This window comes from Rhinolophus ferrumequinum, chromosome 12 (assembly GCF_004115265.2).
Source record: "Rhinolophus ferrumequinum isolate MPI-CBG mRhiFer1 chromosome 12, mRhiFer1_v1.p, whole genome shotgun sequence".
In the NCBI taxonomy this organism is placed as follows: domain Eukaryota; kingdom Metazoa; phylum Chordata; class Mammalia; order Chiroptera; family Rhinolophidae; genus Rhinolophus; species Rhinolophus ferrumequinum.
In genome coordinates, this window is record NC_046295.1 from 31,366,419 (window position 1) to 31,390,100 (window position 23,682).

General features: G+C 34.0%; 1 protein-coding gene across 3 annotated transcripts in view; it reads right to left on the reverse strand.

Annotated features, from left to right (window-relative positions):
* Positions 1-6,510: 6,510 nt before the first annotated feature.
* JAK2 (Janus kinase 2) overlaps positions 6,511-23,682 on the reverse strand; it is a 99,871-nt gene continuing 82,699 nt past the window's right edge. The window contains exons 20-25 of one of the 3 annotated variants that reach the window (XM_033122946.1): positions 22,193-22,382; positions 21,485-21,609; positions 21,157-21,329; positions 15,465-15,582; positions 13,818-13,931; positions 6,511-13,557 (exon numbers count right to left, since the gene is read on the reverse strand). In XM_033122946.1, the coding sequence (XP_032978837.1) occupies positions 13,450-13,557; positions 13,818-13,931; positions 15,465-15,582; positions 21,157-21,329; positions 21,485-21,609; positions 22,193-22,382 (828 nt within the window). In that variant the 3' untranslated portion in view covers positions 6,511-13,449. The remainder of the gene's footprint in view (positions 13,558-13,817; positions 13,932-15,464; positions 15,583-21,156; positions 21,330-21,484; positions 21,610-22,192; positions 22,383-23,682) is intronic. The other 2 variants (XM_033122945.1, XM_033122944.1) reach the window with 2 other exon arrangements.

Genomic DNA, 23,682 nt, shown 5'->3' on the forward strand with positions numbered 1-23,682 from the left:
GAGTCACTATATGAATATTTTAAAAATCCTGCTATTTATGTGCTTGCATATCTCAATTCAATATACATGTTATGACACTAACTTTTTGGTGTTTTTTTCCACTTTATGTCCATATATGAAACACTTTAATGCTACAAATTAGAGTAAAACTTAATCCAAGGAATCCAAAGTGATATTCCTTCTTTCCACTTTTAAGTAGTGAATAAGCATCATTTGAAATCTTTCTCTAGTTTCTTTCCAAAATATACACTGTAATGTTCTTTTCGATTAAATTTTTTATTCCTATTTGGCTCTGTTATTTCTTAGGACAAAGGTTCTTTTCTACATATATCTACATCATAGACAATTACAATGCATTAATAAATTGTTTGAAAAAAATTTTTTTTTACCAGTTCCCAGTACAGTCTACATTGTTATCTTTTTAAACATAGGGAACCACCTGTTTAGATACAAAATGATAGATTATATCATGGTTGAGTAGTGGAGTAAACCTACTCGGCATCAGATGAAAATGCATCATTGAGAATTGCCTATGTGTAGCGAGAATACTGTGATGAACTGAGCCAGTTTGAAGAATTGTAGGTCTGTACTTGTAGTTTGTGATAAAATACAGTTTATCAGTTTACTAATATATACACATCAAAAGTCCAAATTAGAAAATCATAAGATTAACCAAGTGTGTTATTTGCATAGCTATATACTTTCCTACACACTTTAATACTTCGTATTTAACATGTCCAAAAGGGAATTCTTCTAAACTCACCCCTCCCTCATATAACTAAGTAGCTCAACCAACCATCTAGTCACTCAAACCAAAATCTAAGAGATATCCTTGATTTGTTCCTTTTTCTCACCCCTCTCATCCAATCCATCAGTAGCATTCTTACATACTTGTTTCCATTTCTATCCCCATGTCTCCAGTCCAGGTTACAGATACTCTCAGGAAATGAATAGTGAATAAACCAGTTTGGCTAGATTGGAAAATTATTATTGATGAATAGCAGGAGGTAAATCTCGGTAAGGCAGTTTGGGACATGTTTTGGAGGTCTTGGAATTGACAGAATCCTAGTTTACAAGAGGAGCACATGGAGTTATCCCTCTTAAGCATAATTCTACTGAAAAGTGATACTTTTTCAATTTAGAATATACTGACATAACAGTTGTTAAGATTACAATGAAAGGATGCTAGTGAAAGCAGCATGAAATACATGGAGACAGGTGGGAAAGCTTGTCAAATGATGGTGTCTTTTTAAGAGTACTTCTTGTTCAAGAAGAACAGGGCCTACTGCAGACTCCCTTCCTTTTGATGTTAAAATCTGGCTCTGCCTCTGGTGACAGTCTGGGGTGTTGAACTTGACTCTAGGAAATGGGGAGAGGTAGAAAACTTTTGAGCAAAAGAGTGACATGGCTAAAACTGTACTATGGGAAGAATGGCCTGACAATTATGTGCAGGACTATTGAGAGAAGGTAGGAAGACTAATTAGGTTATAACAACAGTACAAGCATGAAATTATAAGGGGGTGCAAAAGAAGAGATTGATGGAGACAAAGAGGAGGAAGAATGGAAAGAGTACAACATATAAAAACAAGAATCAATGGTTTTTACTCAGGGGTTCTGAGCTCTGATGACTTCAGAGAATTGTGGTGTCATTATTATGACTAAGCACATGAGGAAGGGTGGCTGTTTTGTGGAGAAAATACAATGAGGTCTGCCTGAAATTTCTGAACAGATAGCTGTGAATAATGCTTATAGCTTAACTTGGTGTAATTCTTTGGGTCCTTCACCATCATAAAAAATGGTTTTGCAATCTTGGATCTAGGTTAACATTTCCCAGATTATTTACTTGATTCAAATATATTAAATATTGATTTGCTATATTATATGCATAACTGATAGTTAGGTTTTACCTACCACTTATTTCCTCTGCTACAAATTCATCAGAAGTAACTTCCATTTAGAGATGTGTTACTACTTAATGTTTTTTTGTCCTGTAGATATTTGCAAGTTATCTTTGTAAAGCTTTTTAAAGATATATCCTATTCCCTTCTCAACTAAAAATCCCTTGAGGATCTGCACATTTTGGTTTACTAACAGTATTTAGCAGTGCCTTGTTCACTGCCGCCTTGCAAAAAAGATTTGTTAAAAGATTAAATAAGGGGCTGGCCCGGTGGCTCAGGTGGTTGGAGTGTGAGCTGCTGTAGGCTGCTGTTTGCTGCCATGGACTGCTGTGTGCTGCTGCGTGCTGCCATAAACAGCCGGTGACCAGCGTGAGTAGCCGGTAGCCATCGTGAATGGCCGGTAGCTGGCGAGAGCTGCCATGAGCTGCTGTGAGCAGCCGACCAACAACTGGTGACTGACTGCCTCGGCTGGGGGCTTGGGGTGGGCGCAAGGCTCATAATACCAGCCTGGGCCAGGGAGCTGTGTCCTACACAATTAGACTGAGAAACAATGGCTTGAACCGGAGTAGGGTTGGGGGAGGCGGAAGAAGGGGGGGAAAGATTAAATAAGTAAAGTTCATGGTTTGTTTACAATTTAGGCCCATTTCTTCAAAAATAAGGTAATTTAGCATGTTTTAGTGTAAAGAACATCCACCCGAGTCAGAAGACCTGGGCTCTAACCTGGATTTTCTCTTGACCAGATCTGTGATGTAGGAAATTTAAGGTAACTTCTTTGGACTTAGCTTCCTCAACTATAAAATGAATGGTTTCAATTAAATCTCCGATCCTCTCTCTCACTCCAGTAATCCTTCACATAGCAAATATTATGGTGACTTTGGAAAACATAGTTCAGTTCCTCAAGCAACCAGATATATGTCTAGACTTAAGAGTGTCCAATTTAAATAATACTTCCTTATATTTTGGCAGAGTAGTCTCAGAGTCAAAGGTCACCCAATCCAAGCTTTTCTGCCACCTTTCTCTCATCATCGTTATATTGCTCCTTCTACAAAGGTTTCTTCGTATTATCAAATTGTTCTGCATTTAAATTCTTTGGTTTGAAGGTTAGGATGTAGTAATCCAACTAAAAATATACTGAAATAATTTCCATTGGGAACTGAACTGAAATAAATAAATAAATAGTTAGATCCTTTACACATAAAATGTAAAATATATTACATTTCAATATATAAAAATTAAAATGCATAAAAAACCTGAACCTACATAATAAGGGGTAATATCTTCATGACATTGGCTTTGACAATTCTTGTATATGATACCAAAAATAAAAATAAATTAGAATACATCAAAGTTAAAAACTTCTGTGAAACATAGGACATAATCAACAAAGTAAAATGATAATGCACAGAATGGGTGTACATATATATATATGTATATATATATAATTTACAAATTATATATCTGATAAGGGGTAAAAATCCAGAATATATAAAGAACTCCTATAACTTAATTAAAAAAACAACCGGAGACCCAAGATGGCAGAGTAGATAAACACTGTGCTTCCTTCCGTGAGCACATTAAAATTACAACTAAATTATAGGTCAACCTGAAGAACCATCTGAAGTCTGCCTGAGCCGAAGAGTTTTATAACTAAGGATATAAAGAAGGCTCCTTGAGACTGGTAGAAGTGGTGGAGATGCGGAAAAGGCTGGCCCCAAACCTCTGTGCGGCGGTTGAGAACCAGGAGGGATATGTTGGCCATGGAGGTTCCCCCCAGAGGAGAGAGAGTCCCCAGCCCTCCACCAACCTCCCCAGCCCATAGTACTAGTGCCGAGAAGAGGAGCCCCACATCTGGCTGTGGGGATTCTGACCATTCTGGTGGGATGGAAACTTCGGCAAACCCAGATGTCCTTTTAAACAGCCCGCACACAGACTCACTTGCTCAACCTTGGTCTCCAGCAGAGGGTTGGTGACTTGGGGAGCCTCAGAGATACATGGGGGACAGACTGAGGTGTGTGGCTTCGCAGCAAAGGCTGAAGGACAGTGGGCATTTTCCGTATGGGGTCTTCCTTTCAAGCAGATGGCAGGTGGACGCCATCTTTCCTGTGTTGAGCACGCCCCTCCGGCCAAATCTGAATGATTGGCCTGGTGAGCTCCATTGCTCTGCCCTGCTGACTCCCCGAGACCCTGCCCCATCCCCCTCATCCAATACCAGAGGCACTTTCTCTGAGAGCAGCCAGCCCCACCTGTCCATAATGCACTTTCTTGAAAAACTATCGGAGTCCTCATGACCCAGGCAAGCGGCAGCTGGCCTTGGTGTGCTCCGAGACTTTTGCTGAGTAGCTCCAGGCTCAGCACTGGTACCAAACTAGTCTACATCATTTCTTAAATTATATAAACATCTAACCACTATGCTGTATACCTGAAATTAATATAAAATAAGATTGTCAACTATAATTGAAAAATTTTAAAATGGGGAAAAAGGTGAAGGGGAATAAAAAGTACAAGTTTTCAGGTATAAAACAAATAAGTCATTGGTATGTAATGTACAGCATAGAGAATATAGTCAATAATATTGTGATAGTGTGGTATGGTGTCAAATGGTTGCTGGACTTATTCATCATGGTGAGCACTTCTTTAGTTATATAAAATGTTGAATAACTATGGTGTACACCTGAAATTAATACAATATTGTATGTTAGCTACATTTTTATAAAATCTTTTGTAAAATCCCCATTTTAAAATGGGCAAAAGACTTAAATAGACATTTCTCAAAGATACAAAAATGGCCAATAAATTGCACATTAAGAGATACTAAACATCAATAATCACTAGTGAAATGCAAATCAAAACCACAACGCTATACCATTTCACTCGTTAGAATTAAAAATATAACTGCAGCATTTTTCAAAGATGAATACTTTGTATTCTGGGTAAATTTCATAGCAGGTATGACCTTTATTTGGCACTGTTACTTTCTTTCCTTTTTCTCTGCAGAAATTTAATATTGATTTTACTATACAGTAAATTACATGGTTTTAATTTTCAAAAGGTACTTTCTTACTTTCTTATCTCCTTATATAACCAAGAAGAAAAATTGTTAATATACTCATGCTATTATGCCATTGAGAGGATTATTATATCTTATTAACTTATTGTGAAATGTAAAAACCAAGCCAACAAAATGGTACTCAGGGATTCATCTCCATTGAAAAAGACCAAATTATTACATCTGTTAAGGAAAATCTTTAAGTTCTAGAGAGATTAATATTAGATGATTTTTTCAAAAGATTATGTCCTCATTTTTCTCAGTTCAGATACACTATTTAGAATATTGACTTAAAGATCCAATACTCTCAGCTGTTTTGACACTGACATATTTACCCTCTCTTATTGAGGTCATTTCTGAGGTAGTGCTGGTTTGGCCCATGCCCATGTGGGTACAGGCTATAGGTGTTTCCTAAGTTTCTTTAAATTATACCCCTTCTCTTACCACCCCCAACCCAAGGAGCTTTTTAGACATTCTCCCTTAATCTCCTCCACCATGAAAATTTAATACCACTGCATACTTATGTACTTTATGCATTTCTGTGCTTTACATATAGATTTTTCATCCCCTAACATCAATGTTCATCCCTTTAGAGGTAATATCACCTCTGTAGGAAAATCGTGCTCTGGAGAGAATATATGAAACTCTAACTCTCACCTTAGGACCAGGTTCAACATACCTTTCCTATGGGTCCTTTATATATGAGATTATTTGGGGCAACACCAAACTAGGTTCCCTGAAAACATGATTAGGGCTCATATCCTCAGAACTGCAGCAGAATTGAAAGTTTTAATTTCTTGTTTTTATCTGAATGTTTATTTAATAGGAAATTCTAAATTGATGTATCATCAGGATCACCTTCACATAACATTACCCAGGATCCCTTTGCCTATATCCATAATTGGCTTATCTACTCTTCTTTATTCTCAATATGTGAATGGGAGTTAGGATTTTATCAATATGCTTGAGGTGATGGCTTCACTAAAACCATTAACACAATTACCTGGTGCAACTTGAAAGCTGTAGGTAGCTTGCATTGTCAGAATTGATAAGAGAGTGCAAATATAGGAAGGTCTGCAGTGATATACAATGTAGGTAGTCTGTGTGCATTTTTTTTTAATTTAGAAAGGATAAAGGACTCTATTAAGAATTTGATCATTAAGTAGCTAAGTTGGAGCTATAAGAAAATGACCTAGAGCCAAAGTATTTTTGGCATTTGAGTTATGCATACTCTTACCTTCCACATTTATTATAGTAATCCTAACATAAGAGAAACTCAAGATGTTAGGAAAAACATTGCCATTAAATGGGAATTTAATATGAGATCTGACAGAAATTTAGAAATCCCATTTTCCCAGCATCATATTCATTGTTCCTTAGATCTCAGATTTCCAAACCATTTTTAGGAAATAGATTGTTCTTTACAGTAGTCTCAATTTTTAGAAGTTTCTTCTGTAATAGTTTTGGAAATACAATAAATGGGGCCTCCTTAAGGAATTGTAATAGTATACTCAGAGTTCTAGAATTCAACATTTAAAAAGCAAGTTCTCGAATTCAATTTCAACATTAAAAAAACTCAGTTTTAATGTTCTTTGTCAACAATAACTTTACACATATTATCAAGAATTCCTATTCAACAGCTGCAATGCAGTGTTATAAAACTAAACACAGAAGGAAAAGAAGTGGTACTAGGAGATTCATGCTATCCTCAGAATTACTGGTAGAAACAAGGATTTAAAACATTTTTTAAAAGAAGGAAAGAAAAAAAATGTTCTGGCAGGATTTGCAGGAAATAGTGACTGTTACTCTGTTGTTAAAACACTTTCTGAACAGCAGTCAATAAGTGCTATCATTCAGCACAAACCGCTTCCGATTTGTCATTTAGCTTTGAGCCACCCGAAGTGTGCACATCAAGGGCTTTGATCATAGACACCCTGGTTAGGCAGATTAAAAGTACTGTGATCAGTATTAGAGAATTCGGTTATTTTTAAGAATCAGGATAAAGTCTGATTCTGCAAACAACTTTTTTCTTCTCCAACCAAAAATTAAGACGTCTTAAATGTTACTAAGGATAGAAAAAAAATTTTATACTAAAAATTTGGAATGTCTACATTCATTGTTACAGCAACCTTGAAAAACACTTTTATGCAGAGGAAGAAAGTGTCATATGTGTATTTCAGGTAGTTGAAGTTGAAAAGCATATTTCAAGTAGATATTTTCATAATTGAGTGCCTTGAGTGTTAGGCTTATCTTTCTCATTGTGTCCATTTTCTTTAGTATCTATGATTTCCTTGATCGCTAATGTTTTTAATTTCAGTAAATAAATTCCAACTCACAATCTTATGCTACATGCTAATAGAAAATTCACACTGAGATTCATATATATTCCAAGCATTTGAAAGACCATAAACTTTTTCATTAAAAATACTCCCCACTTAATTGTCTTTTGTGTGAAAAGCACAACTAAACATTTTCATCTATGTATACAATTGTGCTTGAAAGGATAATTGATCAATAAATCTATTGCACGCTTTCATTTGTGTTTAGTACTTGCTCTGATATCGGATCATCTGCAACTGATAATGTCCCTTATCAGCTGACGGCTGTCTTTACCACATCCTGCTAAATCACTGAAGAGAGAAAATTTGAGATGTTCTAAATTAAATTACAGCTGCCAGTGAGAAAAAGAGACGAGAATTGTTAACCAGTTAATAGCTGTAAACAGGAATATATAAACAGAACCACTATAAAATGCCCATTGCACAGGGCTCACCAACACCTCATGGTTCTTTAATATCCTCAGCTGACTGCCCTCAGATTTATTCTTTAACTTGAACTTACCATTCTGTTTATTATAAAAACTTCTGCTGTTATACATCTTTGTTTTGCATAGCTCGAAGTTATAAGGACACCATTCTGATAGTGGTTGCTCAATGTTTTGAGATGATTGCTACAGCCTATGAGACTTCATATGAGAAACCCAAGAAACTACAGATGTCTATCCTTAAAGAGAGATGACGGTGAAAGCCTTCCTCTGATCTGGTGCTCTTGTTGCTAAAATGTGACCTAAGGCTCCTAAAAAGACACTTTCTGCATGGGCCGTGACATAGCAGGAATGAGCCTTCTTAGATGAGGGACTGGGATGACAGATCCAAAACGAGCCACCTGACAATTGAAGACCAATGATGATTTTAATAACTGATCAGTGCTGCTTTCCAATAATTGATCAGCAACACTTTCAAGGAAAGATCCTGATCAAAAGGGGGGAATGTAAACAATAATATAAATGGAGCCACTTTAAAATGGAGCTGGAGCTGCCATGCCAGAGGAACTGCCTTGCACGTCTTATGCCTCAAATCTTTGCAATGTAAAAACAGGGCAAAAGAACCTTTGGACTGGGCCGAATGCAACATCGTGTCCCAAAGAACTGTTTGCAAAAATAACAAGAAAGCAGTTGTTTCGACTACTGGACTGATGACTACCAAACTTAAAATTTAAAACATTGTTTAGAATTAATGCACAATGTGATATATAGATGATGTATTACAGAATTGTGCACTTGAAACCTATGTAATTTTACTAACCATTGTTACCCCAATAAATTTAATTTTAAAAAAAGAATTAACATCACTATGTTATCAGCACCAATAGCTTTCTTCTATTGATGTAATTGTTCCCCTTCCCTTTCTCATAAATACCCATTGCCTGTCTTCCAATCAGAACACTATGGGCTTCTGCCTAAATGAATCCCAAATGGCTATTCTTATTGATCTCAAGTAAACGTTGCCTCTCACTTTGAAAGGTCTTTATTTTTAAGTTAACATAGCTGTGTTCCAACTAAGAAAAGACTGCTCACATTCCTGGATGGATGCTGGAGCTTTGAAACAACCTCCAGCCCTCTATTAGCCAACTGCTAGACACCACCACATCCTACATATACATGAATTTTCTGGATTGTTGCCTGTAACCAATCAAACGATGTAAACAATTCTTCATTACAGACTGTGCGCCTATCGTAGAACTGCCCCTGGTTCACCCTCTCCCACTCCCCTTATCTGTAACCAAGGTCAATTCTTTCAAAGCAACTTACATCTTTCTTCCCCAAAACACAATGTGTGAAAGTGCCCATCAACTCCAGGACGGCAGACATGTTTATCTTGTCTGCTTAGCCCTGATGATGGTTGTTTAAACTTCCTGCCCCAGGACCCGGGTCCTTTTCTGGCTAGCACATGGCTCAAGAAACCCTTTCTTTTAGAAAAGCTTTTGGCCATTCAAGTTTTGTTTGTTTAACACCATCTTTTTCTTACCACCTTGCAATATTTATTATTTACCAAAAGTCAGATCTAAAAGCTATGATTCTGTCTGTTCACGCTCCTCAAAGCTGTCTGACTTGACCCCAAGAAATATTTATAGGAGTGCTTCCTACTACAGATATTAAAATCAAAACTATTCACAAAATCTAAGACTATGGATGACTGGAACAGGGACTCTTAAGAGTTCTTTTAACCATCTCATTTTATAAATCCAGTTGTGTTAAAAAGAAAGATGTTAAGCAATTCCTATGCAAAAAAAGGCTTTATAATGGATCATGTACTATAAGCCCTGACAGTTGGGTTTTCTTTTCTGTAATGCAAATATCTGACTTACATTTTGATTGCAGATGCATCCACTTCAAAGAGGTGATCTCCAATACACACATTGCCAGCCACATATATATTTGCCTAGAAGAAGAACCAGTCTACCTCCCTCTACTAAGTCTCCTTTGTTTCTGATATCTTGGTTAATTTCAATAATTGACCATTTGAACAACTTGTTTTTTTCTCTTCCTATGCTTTAAATTCCTGCTGTTATGTTTTAAATTCACCAATAAAGAGCCCACAAAACCCTAGGCCCCCACCCTTGACCACAACAAAAAAAAACCCAGGCCCCTGTACTCTCTTTCTCGACCCCGGGCCTTCACTGTGTGGCCCCAGGTCTGCTAGGTAATTTCCAGGTCCTATAAGTAATGAACCTTTATTTTTTTTTTTCTCCAAAGTTTTCTGATAGTTATTCCTCAACTGCATCTTGCAGTCATAATAACTACAAGGATGGTTCAACCACACATTAGTTATTGATAGGCTGAGACTACCAGCACATAAAACATATCATTAACAACTTTTAAAACCATATTAATAAAGAGTGGTATTTCAATTGGAGACAAGGCTTTTTCTTATACATTTGTAAGATTAAAAAAATGAACCTTATTTAGGGCTTGTGCCAATTAAGCAATGCCATCTAGTATAAGCACAATAGAAATTAATTTCTTAATCTAAGGAAGAACATATTGTAATAAAAACAATTAAATATTTTAATATTTAGGTATAGCATGTACATTTTACTAAGAATTTGATCATATGAAAAGTTAAAGGCTATATGATATACATATTGTATAAATATGATTAATGTGAAAGTTTTAGAATTTTCATCTTTTGATGTCATTCTGAAATCTCTCTAATGTTACTGTTAGCATCATGAAACACTTAGCAGCTAGCTGTCTTGAAATTAAGTACCACTAACCCAAATCTGGGGGTAAACACAACACAAAGTATTTTCTGATATACATACTCTGATTTTTTTCCTTAAATAGAATGAAGTTTATCTCATATAATCTAGTCTTTTGTTTGGGTAATCCTGCTGACTTATACTTACTCTTATTAGTTATTCTAATATAGTAAACTGAAAGATCTTTAGAAAGTTATACTAGAAAATTAGAGAAAATTTCATGAGAAATAATTTAAATTCCAGAAACCAGAGTGGATACAGCAATGTTCATAAAGAGCACACAGTAGTTGAGAGCAACCTTAGGAAGCATTTCTTTAAAAAAATCTAAAGATAATTTACTATTATAAAAGGCTTTTTTTTTTTTTTTTTGCATATTCCTAAACCACTGTATGTACCCCACTTCCTTGGTTAGGTGACAGTACAAAAGAAAATAACTTCTGAATATTTATTACATCAATACTTCAATTTTGTGAGAACATGCTAAAGGCACAAAAAAGAAAATAACACAGTCTCAATAAACTGCCCACATAATGCCACCCCATGGAGAATGGTTCCCCAGGTATAGAACTGTAGGTATTTCCTAATGTCTACTCTATAATAAAACTGTTCAAATAAAATGGAAATATTGGAAGTTATAGTTGTGATAAAAATTTCACTTGACTTTATAGCAGAAATCTTGGGTTGTAAAAAAGCACTCTTTCACAGCAAATTATAGTGCTACTGGCAGCATATATATAAATAACATTAAAAAGTGACTATTTCCCAAAGTAGGTAGCCATGGACATAGGGAATTATTTATATAAAAACTGTTTAACTTAATATACTAGAATATTTACAGAATTAGAGAATTCTAAGAAAATCTTTACCCTCGTTTCTGAAGAATATTAATTTCAAGAAACATTTTGGTATTAGTTGGTACAATAATTGTCGGTTTCTTCTGCAGAACCAACTAAACAGGGTTAATTTCTTTTTATGTTTGGTCACAATCAAAATGTAAAACATCACTAACCCTTAATGAATAGTAATTCACTTGAAAACTTAGAATTTTACAATAAGGTAGTTATCCCACTCTAAATACTTAAGAATGTTTATATGGGATTTTTTTCTTAAAAATGAAACATTACAAATATTTTTTAAAAGAAATCTAGTTAACATTTGTTTTTAAAAACAAACAAAATGTTTTAGACCTTTAAGAATCTACCTTTAAGTATTTAAGTTTTAGTACAAAAATCTAAAATCAAGCATATCATGTGATATGCTTTTAATTTGAAAAGCAGCAGAATGGAAGATCTTTAACTGCATTATATTTACAGATCCTTGAGGAATCTTCACAAATTAAATAAAAATTATATTTAACTTTCATCAAAACATCTACTAGAAACCTTTAAAAATCTAATATACTATCATTTTAGATGATTTTTGCAGTCACTAACTACTAAGATGCTTTAAAGATCACGTAAAAAGCATTTCTTCAGTCCAACCAAAAAATCTCAAACTGTATGTGTGAGGCATTTTTTCTTATGTAATTTGCATTTTAAAACCAGCTCCAAAAAATAGAAAAATAATCAAAAGTCTTAAGTACAAGTTTAAAAAAATAGCATATAACACTGAAAATAAAGAAACTGTTTTCTTTTTAACCAAAATACTAAGTACTTTAAACTTAGTATAAATAAAACAATAAACCCCACCATATTTTACGTATGGTGTCTAAAATGGAGTAGCACTAAAACAAATGAAGACAATAATAAACAACCCTTTTTACTTCATTGAAAATATGTACACTCTCATTTTTCTTAAAAGGCATACATTATGAATTTTCTACTGGCATTCTTGAATAAAATAAGTATACTTTTCCACCAATTTACTCTCATTTCTTCTTTGTATATAAGAATCTCCAACAAAAGGAAATTTCTTCTGTAACTGCAACAGATTTCTGAAATCCCTAAAATATAGTCTTTAGAAAAAAAAATTCCTAACTCACTATGCATCTTAATAAGTTTATATATTTAAAAACAACATTATTTTATGGCTTACACTTAATTTAATGCATGTCTATAGGTCCCAGGGATTGAAGAATCTCACTGGCAGCCAACAGCTCAAGGGATGACAATATCCCTACATTCATAATCTCAAAATTGTAAAAGAAAACTATTCACCATAGTCTTAGAAAAACTTGGAGATAGTTCTATTAAAAAAAAAAAACATACCACAAACAGAAACAAGGGAGACAAATAAGAAAATAGATTGTGTTACAGCTTTGTAAACTTGTTCCATTTCAAAATGTATTTTTTAGAGTCAGGGAGATTTCCTAAACAAATAAAACTAAATATTTGTTCCCTTTTCTTTGAAAAATATTTACAATACATACAGCTACAAGCTAAAAGTGTATACCTGCTTATATTGCTGGCCAATGAGACAGATGAACAAGGACACAAAGGTGCTTATTCAATTATCTGAGCATCTTAATTTGTTTGTATCGTGAAGTTACTGTAGATCAACTATAAAAAAGTTAGAAAACACTATTAATGAATACCGGCCCTTGTGTAAAACATCACACAAGATGCCAAGGTAGTATACATTCACTGTGGTAAAAACTGTACATATGTATTCTGCACATTCTTAACATTGCAAAACTTATATTACAAGCTTTTCATTTCTCAAAATTCTGAGTTGAAAAAAGTCTATTATTTTTCTTTCGCCAAAGAAAGATGATGTTAACTGACTGATCAGGTTCATGAAACTTTACAAAATTCTTTGCTAAGAAATTTTCATCCATTTCTTTGGTGCCTTCTTGAAGAAAAACTCACTCAATTTTGAAAGTTTTGAGCAGATATTTCCACATCATTGCTGGCTAGCATCATAATATACATAACAATAATATATGTAATAATAGTCTACAGCAATATGAAATACAAAACTTTGTTCTCTAATTCTGTTTTGGTCTCAGAGTGAAGTTCGTTTCTTTCATCCAGCCATATTGTCCCTTATCTGATCAACTCGAAGAGCTAGGTGTCTGAAAGAGGGGCGTTGATTTACATTATTGTTCCAGCATTCTGTCATGATCACATAAATCTATACAAGAGAAAATAAACCAAAATTACAATGAATAGAAAGTGCCACCTTTTAATTGGTAGAAGACATGAATTTGAAACTCCCACTTAATTTTCCTATACAGGTATATTGCATGGCTATGGCTAGATCCACAGTCATGTGATTATGTTATTTATCTAAAAGGTCATCAATTAAATTTCATAAAGTGACCTGAAATTCTTGTTTAAAAAGGAAAAGAAAAATGCATGATTACTGTGAATAAAAAAGTTTTTTTTTGTTACCTCATCTGGGCATCCATCTGGTCTTGGTAATCTTCCATTATTCTTTAGGAGTTCTATCAAATGAAACACAATCATCTGCCCTTGTTTGTCATTGCCAATCATACGCATGAACTCCTGAAACACAAACCCACTTTTCAATGAGATTTTTTGGGTACTTTTAATTTGAAGCAGAATTCTTTATCAACTTCTTCAGTAAATGGGAAAAATTCTGTATATGTATGTTTTCTTCTATGTTTGAAACTTTTAAAAACCAGATTTTTTAAGGATCAAAAACTTCTTGTCAGTCATATTTCAGAAAAGATTGTTAAATGTGGAACTTCTGTAATGCCATTTCCATAACTGTAACATAGTCAACACAAATTCCCTGACAAGGGACCAAACCAAGTGAACTAAAATCACATTCACATTTTTTTGTTGTTATTGTTCTAACATGTCATATTACATTGCAGCTGAAATACAAACTTGAACGTAAAAGAGAACATAATAAAAAGAAAATGCAGAATGATTATTTAAGCATAAATTCAATGGAGAGAAAACTTTCATATGTTAAGAAGTCATAAAATTAAAGTCTGAGAAAAATATTTACAACATATTATTTATTTAAATATAGAGAGCTCTTTTAAACTGGTAAGAAAAATTACCAATATAAAAACGGACGAAGTACATGAGGAGACAATGCAGACACACACACACCCCAAACACCCAATAAATATGTTTTTAATCACAGTAATAAGAGAAATGCAAATTAAAATCAAACAGATACAACTTCTCTCCTATCAATTTGGCAAAACTGCATAAAAATGTAATAATAGAGTCAAATGATGAAATGTGCACACCCTATGCACTAATGAGAATGTAATCCAGTATAGCTTTTCTGGAAAGCATTTTGAAATAATCAAAAACCTTTAAAAAAGTTCATAACCTTTCATCTATAATTACACTTCTATTCTAAGGTGATAACCAGAGATAAACATAAATATTTATGCATAAAGGTGTACACTATTTTCATTGAAGTTTTACTTAACAGACTGAAAAATGGAAAATAATTGTCCAGAAATTATAGCCTTATGATGAAATGCTACCCATAAGTTAGGAGTCATAGTGGCAGTAAATATTTACTAATATAAGAATATATCCATGCTACAATACTTAATGAAAATGCAGGGTAGCAAGCTGTATAGTAGAACCTTTATTTCATAAAAGAAATATTTTTAATAAAATTTCACTTTTATATATAAAATTAAAAGAAGCCTGGAAGAAAGTATACCACAATATTAGTTATCTCTGAGAATTTGAATTAGAGATGATTTTTATTTCCTTTTTATACTTTCTTATATTAAAAAAAAATTCTACAATGAACAGGAAAAAAATTACTTTGAAAGGTTTAACTTTTGCAACAATTCCTAGAATGAATGAGTTTATTGGATTTATAAGAATAATGTTGATAGAATATACTAAATAGTACTCAACCCACCCTTTTAAAAATTCAAATTAATTTAATGAATAAACTTAGTTATTTTATTGGATGCTATCTTACAAATAAGAAATAAGAGGCTCTAAAATGAGCCGTAAGCTTACTACCATTGTTTGGAAAAAGCTTTTCTCATGTGAAAAGAAAAGTTGAAACTAAATAAAAAGCACACTGACCGCTGGTGGACTTTTACTCTTCTCAATATATGTAAAAAGTTCATACAGAACCACTCCAAAGCTCCAAACATCTGAGGCCACGGAAAACCTGCTCTCTGTCAGTGATTCTGGAGCATACCTGTAATATATGAAAGCATTTAAAAGACAATTACATGATTTGCCACCTCTTACAGTTACCTACAAAAATCACTGGATTTAAAAAAGCAAGGTGTACAGGAAAGAGTTAACAGAGCAGGCTTGAGGCTGCCATCCTCAAAAGGGCTGCTTGCAATGTTGACACTTGATTGGTACCTGTGAACTTAGATTTTAGGAGGGTTTCCACAATTCCCTAAATGGTAAGAGTGACTCACTGTGTTGAAAATGTGGTTTGTGCTGAACACCTACTTTCCTTTTCAGAGTCTGGAATTTTGGGACCTGCCAGGCAGTGTCTCAATAAAAACTTTGGGCACTGAGTTTCTAATGAGCTTCCCTGGTAGACATTTCCCATGTGTTGTCACAATTTACTGCTGGGGGAATTACGTGTGTCCCATAGGACTTCACTGGGAGAGGACCCTTAGAAACCAAACCGGTGCTTGTTTCCCTCCAGGCTTTGCCCCAGACTTGCTTTCCCTTTGTTGATTTTGCTTTGTATCCCCTTTCCCGGTAATGCATCATAGCCATGAATTTAACTGTATTCTGAGTCCTATGAGTCCTTCTAGTGAATCATCAAACCTGAGGGTGGTCTTGGGAACCTCCAACACACAAAGATAACTAAAATCCAAAAAAATTGACTTTTGTCTCTATAGGAAAGACCAGGATTAACTCAAAGTACTTTCCAAGAACTGAAATATAAGGAGCTCTTTGCAAGTTAAACTTTCAGTGAATTCAGATAAGTATCCCAGAAGGGTAAAATGGCTTCTAAACTAGAGCAAGACTTGAATCTATTAGCATATAAAAGAAAGAGTCTGTTAATCAGAGGGGAGTGATTATGAGAGGAAGCACAGAGAACCGAAAATCACGGTACCATCATCTACTCAAGTATCAATACTATCCAAAGGAGAATTTTGGCCAATGGACTGTGAGTACTGTGGTTACATCGCCAAGTTCATCCTTATTGTAGAGGATGGTAGCAGAGATCTGTTTTAGATTGATGAGATTAAAAATATGAATTACGTAAAGTTAATCTATCCTTCAAAATCTAGTTTAAATTTACTCACTTCCACAAATCCTTCTGTGACTACTCAAGGTCTTAATGACCTCATGCTACTGAATTCTTATACTAGAAGTTCATACTACACAATTAACCATGTAATGCTATATTCTTTTTATATTTAGGTTTTTAAAAAGCTTCACATATTTGTTATTTTTAAATGAATGTTAGTTTTATTCCACAAATGGAATATAATCTCGAAGACAGAGTTACACCCCCCATCCACTGCAAAATATTCTCTTCCTTTGGTTTTCATGCAGGCACTCTTCGAAATTTCCCCTCCTCAATTCCAAGAGTATTTAAAAAAATATTTTAGCAGAAGCATTTTTCCCTCAGTTCTTCTTAAAACCATTCCCTAGGACATGCTGGAACGTGCTGTTAGCTTAAAAGAAAGAGCACTTTTGAACAAAAGCAATATATGACAAAGATTCTTTTAAATGAAATTGCAATTTTTAAAAAATATGATGGCTAAATCCTATAGATAAAAATTATATCTGATTTCTTTCAGACCAGATTTAGTGTTCATTATTCAATAAGTTAGCTAAAATCTATTTTATCAACTTATATTCTGAAATATTAATACAAATGTAGTCAACCTCATTTCATTATATAAAACACTTAATGTTTTTACTTGTTAATATTAAAGTAAAACTATATGCCAACAGCCCATCTAATTTTTAGCAGTATATAGCTTTCTTCATTAAATATATAGAAAAAATTGGACCATGATGAAAATGATGTTATTTCTGATTTTTATTCAAGCTTATTTAATGATTCCCCAAAGTCAAACATCAGAGTTTGATACATATCTCTCCCCAACACATAAACTGAAGGAATACCAGGACTTTTACCATATACCTTACTTCTTAAGTTATAATCTTAGCTACATTTTATTCTGTATTATTTATTGCAAATAAAGTAATGAGAAGTTATTTATCTTATCTTCATAACTTGATATGAAAGTAATGACACTTATTTTGTGATGTGTCTTTCCAGATAATGCCGGGAGAAATACAGGGCCCGAAGTTAACATAGCTTGGGGGCTTTCATTGTGACAGAATATAAAATTAGATATGAAAGTGCATATTTAAATTAAAAAGAAATTTGAAAAGAAGGTGCTCTGGGGAATATGCTTCGCTAGCTTCTTTATAAACATGCCTCTGCACATGTGTTCTGCAATTTATTTGTTTTTTAGAAATAATATTTCATAATATTAATATACTTATTTGAATTAAAAACTGAAGTCAGATTTTTCTGCCAGAAATTAAATGTATGTAATACAGAATTGTACACCTGAAATCTATGTAATTTTACGAACAATTGTCACCCCAATAAATTTAAAAAAAAGAAAAGAAAAGAAAAAAAAAAAAAGAAATTAAATGTAATGTGTTAATGAGGCCTGGCACTGCCAAATGAGTTGTGTAAAGGACATTCCTTTTTTTTTTTTTTTAACTTTTATTTATTTAAGTGTATTTTTTCAGGAGCCAGGAGCTCCAAGTCACATAGTTGTTTCAACCTAGTTGTAGAGGGCGCTGAAAATGTTTGGATGGAGTTCTGTTTGCCTATAGAACTTGAATATGGAAATGTTCAATAAGTTGGAAGCACAAAAGAAAGGTCAAAGATGTAAAATTTAGGAGATGGTAGTATATAGATGGATGATACTACCGAATACATATTGTTGTTAAGAGCACCGCGCTCTAACCAACTGAGCTAACCGGCTGCCCCCATGTAAAGGACATTCTTAATTTAATGACTCAAGCTTTGAGGCAGCACAAAGGTTTGCCATATTTAAATAATGTATTTAAAACATGGTAAAATATGTTATTAAATATACCATATTGAAATTAACGATATTGTTTTTTTGTAACTGAGTATCATTTAGACAACATGCCTCTAAATGAGAGCAACACCTTGATTTGAATTAATTTGAAAAATTTTTTGGTATACTACTACCCAGAGATTGAGAAATGAATGACTCTAATGATTAGGTAGTAAATCCACTTTTAAAAATCAAGTGGGTTTAATTATTTACTTTCAATAAAAATGAAAAAAGAATGGATCTAATGAAATTGCCAGCTAACAGATAAATTTTAATGGAAGATCACTATATACTTTTTCACTACATATCTCAGAAGGAGTCATAGAAATGAATGATATTGTTAAAACAAAACTTCTTCCACTCCCATTTACTTATTTACACACAAACAAGTTTTCTCAGTGTTTACACCTACCTATAAGAATGCAAAATAAACAGAATTTATGCTGAAATCTGGTCCCAGCATAGAAATAAATAATATTCACCCAAGGATATATGAAATAATCAGAGGGGGGAAACCTCCATTTATCTCATTAAGAAATGTCTCCAGTAAAATTTTTTAAACAATTATCCAAATTTGTAATTTATTTACATAGCATTAAAAAAACTGTATCCTGGTAACTTCAATGAAAATTCAATCCCGAAGAAAAATGTGATTACCTATGAGTTTTGTAGTCAGAGGAAATGTAAAAATTAATTTCAATTTATATACATATTTTGGTTACAAAGGAGATAGGTGATCAAAAGATTTTCCAAGTACAAAATATAATACAGTATGCAAAATTTTGGGTGAGAAGGGAAGTGCAAATATAATTTTAAGGAGAAAGAGAATGATGAAAATGTCTATCAAAAGTAAAATGTTTGTCCCTATATTTTGTAAAGTGGGTCACAATAGCTATCAAATTGCTATGTTTTTTAGATTTCATTGGATACACCTAAAAGATTAGTAAACCTGTTATTTAAATGTCAATATTTATAATACTTGAGAAAAATATATTATTTACGAGTATTTAAATTTACAAAGAAAAAATTTTAGCTATCAATTTTAAAATGTGCAGTAAAGGATACAGTTTTTCATAAATCTTTCAGTGGAGATACACACACACACACACACACACACACACACACACACACGCCCCTCCCCCCCCCCGTGTTTCCCCGAAAATAAGACCTATCCAGACAATCAGCTCTAATGTGTCTTTTGGAGCAAAAATTAATATAAGACCCGGTCTTATTTTACTATATCTGTTTTGGAAACCAATGGCCTAGATTCCTGCAAAAGTTGTCTAATTAGCCTTCTCTCTGCTGTTAGCCTCTCCTTAATACAATGTATTCTGTATATCAGTAATTTTCAAACTTTTTGGTCAAAGGCCCCCTGATGTACTCTTAAAAATTATTGAAGTCCCCAAACAGCTTTTGTTTATGTGGGTTATATCTACCAATATTTACCATCTTAGATATTAAAACTAAGGAAATGTAAAAGTGTTTATTAATTCATTAAAATAACAATAAACCCAGCACGTTAACACAACACTTTTATGAACAATAACTATTTTCCAAACAAGAAAAAATTTTGTGAGAAGCACTGTTTTACATTTTTGCAAGTTTCTTTAATTTTTTGTTTAATAGAAGACTATAAGATTATAGGCTATGGAAAATTCCACTATCTACTCATGAAAAAATGAGAGTGGAAAAGGCAAAGAATATCTTATTATTCCTATGAAAATACTTTTGACATCAGACTCCTTAAAGGAGGTACCAGAGTTCACCACACTTTGAGAACTTCTGTTCACGAAAAGTAGAGCTATCTTCCTAAATTATGAATCTCACCGTCATTCCCCTGGATAAAGCCTCTCATCTCCCACGTACATACTGTCTACTAAATAAAGTCTGAACTCATTAACGTGGTGCACATGGCTCAATACCATTCCAGCCCCAATTACTCCCTGTTTGTTTTGTAATTATGCCATTCACTTGCAAGGCCCTGATCCTCTTGTTCTTCTCCTCCTCATGGAATGCTCTTCCTCATGTCTATCCAGTAAACTTTTTAAAAAACATGTAACTATCACTTTATTTCTTTTTATTAACGTACAGTTGACATATAATATTACGTGAGTTCCAGGTGTCTAACAGTTATTCAACATTTATATACTTTACAAAGTAATCACTGTGATAAATATAGTAACCACCTGTCGCCATACAAAAGTATTATGATACTACCGACTATATTCCTTATGCTGTACATTATATCCCTGTGACTTATTTATTTTATAATTGGAAGTTTGTGCCTCTTATTTCCTTTCACCTTTTTCACCCATCTTCTTACTCCCCACCCCTCTAAGGTATTATGCTAAGTGAAAGAAGTCAGACAGAGAAAGACAAATACTATGACTTCACTTGATATAACGTAGGATCTAAAAAACCTTAATCTTGAGCAATCTATTTAACTTGTCTACAATTCAGTTCCTTCATGCTTAAGATGAGATAACAACACATATTCTGCAAGGGCTGTTATGAGGATTGAGATAATCCATGAAATGCATTTAAGCCCAATGTAGGCATGATAAATTTTTGCTATTATTGTAAATAAATAAATGACAAACTATTAATAATAAAAATAAAGGTTGAAGTTTGTGATCTAAAATTTCATTAAAAAAATTCATTTTATTGTGCTAAAATACACTCACCAGAATATGGGGCTTTCACCAGGTTCTTTCACTTTGTAGTATTCTTTGTCTTGTGGCAATACTTTGGTTAGCCCAAAATCTCCAATTTTAACTCTGTTTTCATTCTCCACCAATATATTCCTTGTTGCCAGATCCCTGTGGATATACCTTTTTGTACCAAGATATTCCATACCCTATGGATAAAATAACATTTTTCTTTCAGCATAAACGATTTACATGGTCTTACCCATATATACTCCCTTCATTATCTAAAAAAAAAACCAAAACAATTTCTTAACAATTACTTTAACACACTTTCTTCATCTACAACAAACAGAATATTAGGTACCTTGCATATTTGAGATGTGTACTGCAGAAGTTTTTTATGATCTATCCGTTCTTTATGCTTTTGGAGATAGTCTCGTAAACTTCCATATGGTAAATATTCCATAATTAATCTTAGATTGCGCCGGCCTTTTAATGTACAAATGAGAACATAATGTTTTACTTTGCCGTATTTTACTGATGAAATATTAGAAAACAACCATATACAAATGACTTAAAGATATATAAAATCTGACTCTAAATGACACTTGACTATAAATTAAAGGTGATATAGTAGCTAAGAACACGGGCCTTTTTAAATCAAAAAGTTTTGAAAAGAAGCTTTAAAAATAGTTGTGTAAACCTTTATGCTAACCAAAATAAGCTGATGAGAAACCTTCCTTTCTCTTCATCTTACATTGAACAAAAAGCATCTAATTTCCAAGATAATATTTTTAAAGAAAATGTAAGAAAGACAATTTTTTTTCTTTAAAAATGATATCCACTTGGTAAGCTTAAGCAGGAATGATAACCACCCATCCTTAGTGAAGAGAATGATTAACCAACTCGCCAAAGACTTCCTGTAACTATCGCCCACCATGACCAAGCACAGTCTCCAGTCTGCTCTCTCTGGGCACTGGGATAAGTCCATCTTGAGACAGGATATGTTTCTATTATCCAGGATGCCAGTGACATACCTTGAGTTCAAACTAGGTTTCAATGGGCAACATACCAGCACTGTAGCACACTCCCTTGTACTTTACAATGTTGTCATGCTGCAGGGATTTAAGGATTTCAATTTCCCTTTCGAAGTCTCTGAGGTGTTCTTCGGTACTGTGCTGGAGCTTTTTCACAGCCACCACCTCCCCAGTATTGTCTTGTAGAGGGTCATACCGGCACATCTCCACACTCCCAAAATTACCCTAAACAACATAGCACATTCGGATAAGTTTTCTACACAAATCCTAACAAACTTTAACGACATAGGCAATTCCAATTAGAATTAACAGACATCTCTAAGCTTACATTAGGCAACTGGCAGAACAAAAAAAGAGAAATATTTCAACAGGTGAATCTATGCATTTAATTTCTTCAAAAGGAATTACAAGCTGAAATATAAACAACTTCAAGAAAGCATTTAAACACAAATCATGAACATTAATTATTAAGACAACCCAAAGGACATGCCAGGGAATTCCTAAATTTCTATCACTAACTTCCAGGAAGCACTCTGCTCTTCACAATACACCCTTTGATGTCACTGTCAGTGAGTAAGGGTCTGTCACGGAATGAATGTGTATGTCTTCCCCCAATTCAGAGGAGTAAAGCCCTAACCCCCAATGTGAAATGTATTTGAAAACAGGGCCCGTGAAGAAGCAATAAAGGATAACTGAGGTATAGGGTGAGCCTTAATATGATGGGGTGGGGCCTTTACAGAAGAGGAAGAAACACCAGAGCTCTCTGTCACGTGAGGACCCAGCAAGATGGCCATAGGCAAGCCAATGAGACAGTCCTCATGAGAGACTGAACCCTGCCAGAGCCTTGATCTCGGGCTTTCCAGCTTCCAGAACTATGAGAAATAAATACCTGTTCTTTAAGCCACCCAGTCTATGGTATTTTGTCATGGCATCCTGAGCAGACTCATACAAGGTCTGATTTATTTGCTCAAGAAAGCAAATTTTTAGCCTATAAGCCTATAAGGATGTTCCTACCTTTTTTTTTTAAAGGTCAGTCTTTTAAAAAAATCTATTCTCTTTTTACTTAAGACTTATTATCTACACAGAATTAATACACTGATATATAACATTTAAAGTTAAGTTTTGAGCATTAATCAAATTAGTATATTTTGGCTATTACTGCATTCTTAAAGAACAAAACAACATAGTCCTTGAGCTACAAAATTCTAAGTGACTGTATTTTCAGTTATATATTTGAAATCAATTTTTAAAAAACCTAGACCATGATGTAGCTCAGAGTTAAATCTCTAATTACATAGGCCAGTGTGATGTGCTGTCACTCCTGTGATTGGGTTATAAAAAGACCCTGGCGTCCACCCTGGGTGTTTGCTTTCAGCTGCTATGTTGTGAGGCAGCCCTGGGGGGAGGCCCAGATGAGAGAGCTTGCAAGCAGACATTCTGAGGCCTGTCTAAGCCACACTGTGTGAGCTTGGAAGTAAACCTTCCGCTAATCAAGCCTTCAGATGAGACTGTCAGATCTGGCTGA